Genomic DNA, 9,985 nt, shown 5'->3' with positions numbered 1-9,985 from the left:
GCCCCAGAATGCTTCACTGCCGATTCATATCGCCAATATAGACCCCTCTTACTGCAACACATTCTCTCTCTCTTTCTGCCTCTCTTTGGCTCTCTCTCTCTCAGTGCTATGAGTACATGCCGCTTGCACTCTATTGTCTGTAATCAGTGTCTGTGGGCTGATGTCATTTGCCTTTCAGGCTCTCAGTCTTTCATTTTGTTTGAGAGAGGAAACAACAAATTACCAAAGGCCAGTTTTCTAGCAACACACCAACCCAGTTGATTAAGTTGCCGACACTCTCTGTGTGTGTGTGTGTGTGTGTTTGTGTGTGTGTGATACAAAGCAATTTAATTCACAACCAAACACAAACAACAGACGTAGGCATTGTTAAATAGGTCGTGACAGACTGCATGTTTTTCTAATTTCACATACCACATCCCATTATTTTTGTGAATCAGTTCTGAGTCACACACCTTCAAACTGGCAGGGTTTTTGCAGTGGTGTGAGACTAAACACCTGGTTTCATGTGCATGTGGTGTGGAAAAACAGCAATAAGTGAAGTTGAGCCAGCCTGGCCAATCTACTCCTCGAGGCAGTGCTCAGCAGTGATTATGGATTCACCTTGATGATACTCGCACAAATCTGTCAAACATTTTTGACACCACTTGATTAAATCATATTTCTTAGTCATGTATGTGGCGTGGTCACATACTGGGCCTCTCTGATAGAATTAGAGCACAATCACGCCTGGTTTTAATCTATCCCAGACACCTGTCCAAAAAAGAGAAATAAGATATTTGAAAACAGCTGAAAGTTTTGGGCTCACATTCAGTTCCAGGGAAGAGTTTTCAGTCAGCGATCTTTTATTCCTATACTGCCACCAGTATACGGTGGTCAGAGGGCCTAACTCTGGCGGGCGGTCTGGTGCCTATACCTGGTATAGGCACCAGACCACCCACAACCCTGATAAGGACAAGCAGAAGAGTATGCATGCATGGATGGATGGATGTCCTCAATGGGCATGGAAGAGACACTAGAGTTTAAGTATACTTATCTCAGAATAAATCTCAATATACTGGCTTTTGCAGCATTTATATAAAAAAATTAAAGTGACCTGAACACACACTTTTTTTCTGGAGGGGTTCTCACTGCCCGCTGTTGTTATAAATGTATTTTTATTCATTGTGTTTTTAGAGTACTTTACACCAAAAGTGTTTTTATACTGTTGTGAAGTGTTGTTGGCTGTGCAGTGTGTCTTAAATGCCGCTGGAGAACGTTCTTGTATTTGGAATGGGTGAATGGGATTGGCTAGTTTGTCATGCAAATGTGTGCGCATTTATGTATTCTATTATTTTCTTGATGTGCATGAGCTGTAAATACACTTGTTACTGTATAATTAGGGCTTATCTACAGTGTGATGAATCCTATGCATGTGTCAGCAATGAAAAACAAACTGACTAAGAATGTCTCAGAGGAGTGTGAAACACACACTCACATGAGTGTGAACACTTTTCGGAAATTACTTTCCTGCAATGAATAACAAGCATGATCACATAGCAAAGATGTCATTGAAGCTCATTTGTTCTGTTTGTTTCTCATACCACTTATGCACAACAGCTTACAGACACACATTGAAGGGCACCATTAAGAGACACCTGAGAGATCCGACACACAAGAAATTCTGGGCAAACTGGACAAAATTAAGTCTTTAAGTGGAGTTAAAATGAACAACACAGAGGCTGTATACCAGACGGGATGAGCAGGCTCTGTTTACTAATCAGAGATCCTTCAATATGTCCAGAAAATGATGGAGATTTTCTGTCAGTCTGTTGTGGTGAGTGCAGTTTACTTTGCTGCAATCTGCTGGGAGAACAGCATTGGAGCTGATGATGCCAACAGACTTAATAAACTGATCAGGATTAGCAGTGATTGGCTGGACAGTGGACACTTTTGAAGCTGCGGTGCAGAAGAGGTCACGGAACAAACTGTTGTCCATCATGCATAATCTTGACCACCCACTGCACCACCTAGTGGACAGGCAACAGAGCACCTTTATTACACCACTTCCTGTTCTGGTAACTGTCCACAGGGAGATCTCCGGAACTCTTTTAACCCACATTTAATCATTAATTTCACTTAACATAAGAATTTCACAAATATATGATATATAAAGTATCCATCATCATCATTGTCATCTTATGTTGACTTAAGTAATGTGTTTAAAGACAACTGAAATTAAACTGAAAAAAGACTAACATGGGCACATGGGCATATTAATGCATGTGAAATACCTTTAATATCTTACAAACGTTTTGCCTTTTGAGACCAAGTTTTTAAAACTGAATAAAACCATCTGACGCTTGGAGATTTAACAAACTGAACAAAATCACTTCAGCACTTGGTGATGGCAATTTTTAAGAGCATATGGTTTACTATAAGAGTTAAGACATACTAAGTTTAAAGATCACAAAACCAACCTTCCAGAATTTAGCGAGATCTTTTATTTAGAAAAATAAATAAAAACAACACAAAACATTTTATACAAAGAAAACAAATTTACCTTCACTTCATCAAAGCAGATTTTAAAGTCAACATATTTATAATATTTACATTTTTCATGTCATAATATTTCAAATATGTATTTTTTTAATACATTCATTAACAGATACTACAAGACAAATGAGCAATAATGAAAACAGATTTTAAAAAGTCTTGCATTTTTAGCTAAGATTTGAATACGCAATACATTATTTGACAGAAATGACATCAAGAGTTAGATTTTATGCTGAGGCATGAAGAAAAAGGTTTTTACAATCATAGTCAATGATGCAGCAACCTGAGGACTCTCAAAAGGAACTGGACACGTATGGAGGTGGACAAACAGTGTTGTATTTGTGAGATAACGGTACTAAACTAAAGTGAACTAAACATGTTTAGGGGAAAGAATGATTTCACAAACTGTCACCTATACATCTATATGTTAAATTATGGCATCTGGGGTGATGCAAAATACACTAGGACATCCAGTACACGTGCAAACACGCTCATACTGTGTTGTTGGGTGACCTGCTGTTCTGTTGTAACCCATTTGTGACCTGCTGAGTATGATCTGTATTGCTTGATGTCACCATGAATGGAAAAATCAATGACAAAGTTACTCTTCTCTTCTGTCCTGTTACATGTGTGTATATGTGTGTCTGATTGCCAAGTCTAGAAACATGTCAAATAAAAGTTTTGTTACTTGTTTTTTAATGTTAAGTCAGATAAAGATGTAATCAGTGGTACAAATCCAGCAGGTGCATTTTAATTTGTTTTTTAATTAATCGGTTTCTAATTTAATCCTTCTAAGGCCATGTCCTTGTGTGCAATCAGATGGGTTCCAGCACTCCTGCTACATTCTGTCCCCAGAAATCAAATTTTGACGGCCTCGAGACAGCAGACCTCAAATTCTGTGCAAAACTAAACTAGCTATCATGTGGAGAAGGTTGGCATTTAAATAGTGCTTTTTAAGTTTCACTAACCACTCAAAGCACTTTACACTACAAGCCACATTCAACTTTTCAGACTTGGTTGTACTACCCCAATGACTTTGTGATTGCTAGCAATTGTTAGGTGAAATAAATTGTTAAGAGGGTTTTGATTGAAAAAAACCTCCTTGTTGCTGCTTTGCGCTGATTTGCCTGCAAACACTTGCTAACTAACAACCATGTGGCAGTGAACCTTATAATGCAAATGAGAAACAAAGAATGTTCATCTTCAAAGTTAAAGCTGTGCCTTACTGTTGAAATCAACACGTTTCAAAAGTTACATCTTTGACTTAAAACTGCTAGCAGTTCCTAGGAGGTTTTCTTGCAGTACCATATATCTCTGTTCAACCAGTTTCACTTAACTGGTTGAAAAGTAGGTAGGTATTCTCTAACCTGGCAAGTATTTGCCAGGTTACTTATTTTGCTCTTCCATTGGTTGCCAAACAGTTGTTAGCAGTTTCTCGGCGTGAGGCCTAACTCAGCAGATTTGGCTTTTTGTGAACTTGTGTTGTTCAAAGTGAAATTTAATTTGAACAATAGAAGTGGTTAACTAGTTAGTGTGGGCATACAAAAATTGCATAGAGCAATCTAAAAATAGCAGAAGTGCTCAAAGCCATCCATTGGTGCTCAAGGGGGATAACCTTGAAGTGGAATATTGGTGGGTGTGGGCGAGGTTTTCGATTTTGATTAGTCACAAAAAATGCTTTAATCTTCATAGGTGAATTCCTAACTGTGGAGGACCTTTGTATATCTTTTTTTACACTTTTCATTAAAGTTTTGTACTTTGTTTCTGTCATTCTGAAATTTCAGCAGGTTTCAACACGTAGAGCTTTTCAGCAAACACTGTGTGGGTACAGATGGAGCAGGAGCTGAACACTACAATTTTAACGTGACTTAAATAGGTAACGTTTGAGATCAGTAGTGCGCCCAGTTTTTCCACATTATCAGCAGTCATTTTAATCAGTTTTAATATACAAAATGTCTGGTCCATTATTTATACTAGATACATCATTTAGAGTACATTCTTTAATCGGCAAACACTGTAAAAGAAAAACAAGAACTCTGATTCTATTTTATTGTAGAATTGGTTTGAAAACATGCTTTTCATTTGCATGAATAGGTTCTTAATTCAAAAGTAGGATTCTGACACTTTTCCGTAGCTACGCATTAACATAAACGCTATGCACAAAATAAAATCTCAACATTTTTTAAAACTTTCAGTTGTAACACCGCAGAATAAACTGATGACATCAGTAGCCATTCGACTTCTGTATGTAAAGATAAAGAATATTCACATTTCACTTTGAAATTGAAATAATTCAGAAAGAACATCTCCGTTTATGGCAAATCTCACAAAGTATGACCGGAAAGCATGTCTAGAAAGGTCAGGTGTGATCCGAGTGCGACTCCACCTTTCACATTTTGTGTTTAAGGCTAGTTTACTTACAGTTGAGGTAAACAATCTCCAGCCACCATGATATGTCAGAAATGACAAAAATCCAAATGAGTGCAAACACATGCATAAATTTACTGGGCACACACGCACACATACTTGTACACTGCATGCATAAAAACAATGCTAGGGTCCACAGTTATCATAACCCGCAAACAGCATGCTAGTAAGAAAAGTTCCCAATTGGGGAGAAATACTGAAGCATACATACGCACACTTTCACACGCTTTCACTCCTTTCTGGCTGTTCATGGTAAAGCTGTTGTCTCCAGCATGGCTATGTCAAGGGTCTCCTTGGCAACTGGGCTGTGACTTTTGGTCAATTTGAAGTTGCCATGGTAACCTGGGGGACTGTGCAATATTGACGGGCTGGATATGGAGGTGACGATGACAGACGATGTGGTCTTGCACACAGTCCTTGGCCCTGACTCCCTCATGACATTGTCCAGCTGTGCAAACAGAGAGCGAGAGACAAGAAGAGGTGTTCAGGTGTTCACGTATTATCATTCCCATTGTCAGTCAGTGGTTGGAAATTTGAAAAACGGAATGAAACAGAGAGTTGCTAGTTAAGAAAGCACTGAATAAAATGTTATCAGATGTTTGTCCAGTTTACATTAACACAGCTCTTTTCCACTTAATCTGCTAGAGCAACACGGCTGATCAAAGGTATTGATTGGATAGATTGATGAATGGCTTTCTGACAGAGCCCTTAATGAAGTTTGATAGTTTAACTTGGTCAACCTCACGAAATCAATAGTTCTTCTCTAGAGGTACAAAGTAGTGTAGCTGAGTATATTTAAGTATAATTGTGCTTTTGTATAGGAAGTGCACACTATTACTAAAAAGAAATCAATGGGAGAATTTTGTAATACTAAAGATAGCAGTTGTCTTGTTCCTGTTCCAAGCAATAGCCCGACCAGGAGCACAATAGAGGTTCAGAGCAGTTATAGCTCTTGACTTGATTAGATCTTTTAATTTGTAGTTGCACACCATAAGTGGGGGAAACAATGTTTCAATCCTGTGTGTGTACTGCAGAATTGACAATTGAGTAGACCTGTATGGACTTGTTTTTTTATTCAGTATTATCTGAAGAGCGCGACGGGGCTCATAAACTCATCGGGAAAGTGTTTTCAGAAAATAGGGCAGTTTACCCACAGGGGTATATTCACACACAAAAGGTAATTATGGAGTCCCACAGGGTTCTATGTGAGGATCAGTTCTGTTTGCATTCTAAATGATTATCTGCAGTGTCATTCAAAGGAATTACAATGCAGATGTAACCCAGCTTTATCTATCCATGAACTCAGAAAACACACACTAATTAGTTAAACTGTTTCAGAGACCTCTAATGGCCTCAAATTTCCTGCTTTTAAATTCAGATGAAACAAAGGTTATTGCACTTGGCCCTAAAAAACTTGGAGATATCATGTCTAACCAGATACTTGTTCTGGCATTACCTTGGGCTCCAGTAACATAGTAAGGAAAAACTAGTTCATGAATTTGTTGCTGCTAGGCTGGACTACTGTAATCCGTTATTATCCGGCTGTGCTGAAAAACTCCCTGAAAACTCCCTGAAAAGCCTTCAGTTGATCAAAACTGCTGCAGGGACAGGAAAGAGAGAGGTCATTTCACCCACATTGTCTTGTCTTCACTGACTCCCTATTGCATCCAGAATGTATTTTAAAGTCCTTCTCCTCGTATAAAAGGTCTTGAATAATCAGGCTCCATCTTATCTTAAAGACCTCATTGTATCACATCACCCCAATAGAGCACTTTGCTCCCAGACTACTGGCTTTTTTTGTGATTCCTAGGGCATTTAAAAGTAGAATATGAGGCATAGCCTTCAGCTTTCAGTTCACTCTTTGGATTCAGGAGACAAAAAGCCTCTCTACTTTTAAGATTAGTTTTAAAACTTTGATTTTTGATATAGCTTATAGTTAGAACTGGATCAGGTAACCCTTAATCTTCACTCAGTTATGCTGCATTAGGCTTTGGCTGCTGGGAACTTTCCAGAGTGTTTCTTCTTCCTCCAATTTTTTTGTTTTCTATGTGTTTATACCCCTCTGTGCATTTTCACAGCATATCTTTTGTTCTGTCTTCCTCTCCTCACCCCTAAAAGGGTCGTGGCAGATTGTTGTCCACCCTTGAGTCTGCTGGAGGTTTATTTCTTTTAAAAGTGAGTATTTCTTTCCCACTGTCACCAAGTGCTTTAGCATAAGGGTTTGTTTGATTCTTAGGAGTTTCTCAGTATTACTGTAGGGTCTTTGCCTGACAATGTAAAGTGCCTTGAAGTAAATGAATTGAATCGAGCATTTATATTCCTCATAGTAGTAGTATTTTTTTCTTTTTTCACTTTCTCTACTGTATCCATAAAATTTGGTAATGGTTAAATGGATACAAAATTAGCAGGATTTTGGAGGAACAAGTCAGTCTATTTTTACTTTCACTTTGATAGGATAGATATGATTCAGGGGAAAAAAAGTTGTTACATTGTCCAAATGCAGTATAAATGCCAAAGGGTACCTTACTTTTGACCAAATAGCTGTATTGGACACCTACAACATGAGAAAGAGCTAAATACACTCAAATTACACCACATGTAACAAGTAAATCATTTTAGACATTTTATATACTTTATGTTGTAAAGTTGCCATTAAAAATTTCTCTGTGAATGTAATTCAGTAACTTGTTCAAACTCAGGTTGTTCTTGGCAATATTTTTTCATCTTCATCTTTATGAACCACAAGTGCTAATAATATGAAAATATGACTTATTTTTATGTTATATTCTAATTATAGGTTTGGGTGTGTATAGTGAGAGAAAGGTTGACAAGAAGCACCCTTCATGCCTTTGATATTCTACAAGGTTCGATTAATAAAGCAGCGTCATAGCAGCAGGAAATGAATTAACCATGAATGGACAGAAAGCACGGCTAATTAGATCTCCTAGACTCGGCAAAAGAAAACATTTCTAAAGATATTTGCCAATCATTTTAAATTACTGTCCTCTTATTTTAAGTTATTGGCCTATTCAGCTACACAGTCAGCCTAAAACTAAACCTAAAAAAAAATTAGTGCAGACAATTGGGAAAGACTGATAGAAAATATTATTTAAATGTTAAAGTGGTGACAAAAAATCAAACTATTGCCAACAAACCTTCTTCTCTGCACATATTTTGACTCATTATAGCAGGAAAAACACAAGTGGTGCTATGTTAACGATAACACTGTTCTATTAAGTCAGACTCTCATCAGTGAACCACTATGTACCATTACCATCCCCTTATTTAGCTCATCTAAATGGAATACAGCTATCATTAACGGCATTGATTATCCTTACAGTTTTCCTCCTTTTCCATATAATTTACAAACGTGCTGTGAAAAAATACCCTAGTCTATATCATACCTGTGTAAACCAGCAATTTTCCAATGCATAGATCATAAATGTTAAAATATGTAAATATCTTAAAAAATCCATAAACACAGCAAATACAATGATTTGCATTTATTGGAAAGAAAAGTAGCTCTGTTTTATGTACACCAAATATCATTCCTTTTAAGTAACCAAAAACTAATTATTACATTGATGCACAGTTATGCAGAATTTAGCAATGTTTCCTTTTCATCCCAGTGGGATTTGAACGTCCAGCTGGGTTAAAGATTTCCTGTGTTATCTGCCAAGCAGGAGGTTGCACATCCACCAGTGCCTGAGTGGGTTTTCCCCCACAAACCAAAGACGTGGATGTTAGGTAACTTGTTGATGTCTCTCTGATAGAGTGACGTACTGTTTTCCTCCTCTTTACCAGCCTCAGCTTCAGCCTCAGCTCCAGCCTCAGTTTGACACAAGCTGGATAAGAGATCGATGGATGGACCATTAGAGTTATTTTGGTGATCACATGACCATGAGCTTAACATAACACAGTCATCCACAATCTTTGTACCAATATATGCCATTTGCTTTCAGCTAGTCTACACTGTAACTACAGTGAAATTAGGACACAACTGCCCCTCTGCATTGTTAACTGAAACACTGGCCACGATTTACTTTTTCAAAGCCTGATTCAAAGTATTCCGATTCCTGGATTTCTGTGAATAGAGCATTCATTCTCATTACAAAATGAGCAGAGGTTAATGGAAATAGACTGACATTTAGTCTTACTGACCTGCCAGAGGTCTTTGGAGTGCAATGCACATTTACCCACACAGACAGGACTTTGGTCTACCCACTTGATCTACTTTACATCCATAGCCAATTTAGAATCACCAATTAACCCAACTGACCAAAGCACAAAAAAGCCCCAGCCAGCCAGGAAATTACTAGAACCTTTTTGATGCAAAGACACAGCCCAAGAGAGAAGCTGAAATTAGAGGCAGAGCGATACCTCCTAATTAGGCAGTGAGCTTTTCACTTTAAGGAACCTTAATAACCTTTGTTGTAAACAGTAAATGAACTGGTTCTTATAAAGTGCTTTGCTACTCGGCTTGAAAAAAATCAAAGCACTTTAGACAAAATGCCTCATAATTGTTTCTATCGGCCACTTTCACACACAGTTGCTGATCTTGTTCAGAGTTCAGATCTTGCCCAAGCATACTTAAGCATGCACACTGATGTTGTGCATAATGCGTCTCTTGTCCTCCACCCTCATTACTGCAGAGTTGGCTTAAATGGTGAAGGTTACTTGTTGAGAGGTCAGGCTAAAACACAAAGCGTTCTTGATTTTCTTAAAACTTAAAAAAAAAATTAAATCAAAGTTATTGAGCAAGAAGTGGCTTCTCATTCAACAGCAACAAATACTGAAAACTCCTTGAACAAGGTTAAGTTGTGCATAAACACTGGCACTGGCAGGAATGTCATTTTATGGTTTAATCTGTGTATATTCATACATTCAAACAATGTTAAGTGAAATACTGTTATGCTGAAGTAACTTAATATGAACAGAAAAATACATCTGCTGCAACAAATCTAGTCAGCCCCACGATGAAAAAGAAAATTTAAAACCATTACTTCTTCTGTAGGAATTAGGAAAG

General features: G+C 37.7%; 1 protein-coding gene across 2 annotated transcripts in view; it reads right to left on the bottom strand.

Moving 5' to 3' along the window:
• Positions 1–2,457: 2,457 nt before the first annotated feature.
• LOC113028238 (melanopsin-A-like) overlaps positions 2,458–9,985 on the bottom strand; it is a 33,514-nt gene continuing 25,986 nt past the window's right edge. For both annotated transcript variants that reach the window (XM_080305420.1, XM_026178350.2), the window contains one exon: positions 2,458–5,407. In XM_080305420.1, the coding sequence (XP_080161546.1) occupies positions 5,207–5,407 (201 nt within the window). In that variant the 3' untranslated portion in view covers positions 2,458–5,206. The remainder of the gene's footprint in view (positions 5,408–9,985) is intronic.

Source organism: Astatotilapia calliptera, chromosome 8, assembly GCF_964374335.1.
Source record: "Astatotilapia calliptera chromosome 8, fAstCal68.1, whole genome shotgun sequence".
NCBI classification, from domain to species: Eukaryota; Metazoa; Chordata; class Actinopteri; order Cichliformes; family Cichlidae; genus Astatotilapia; species Astatotilapia calliptera.
The sequence above is the reverse complement of the archived record's forward strand: the minus strand, read 5'-3'. Positions and strand labels throughout refer to the sequence as shown.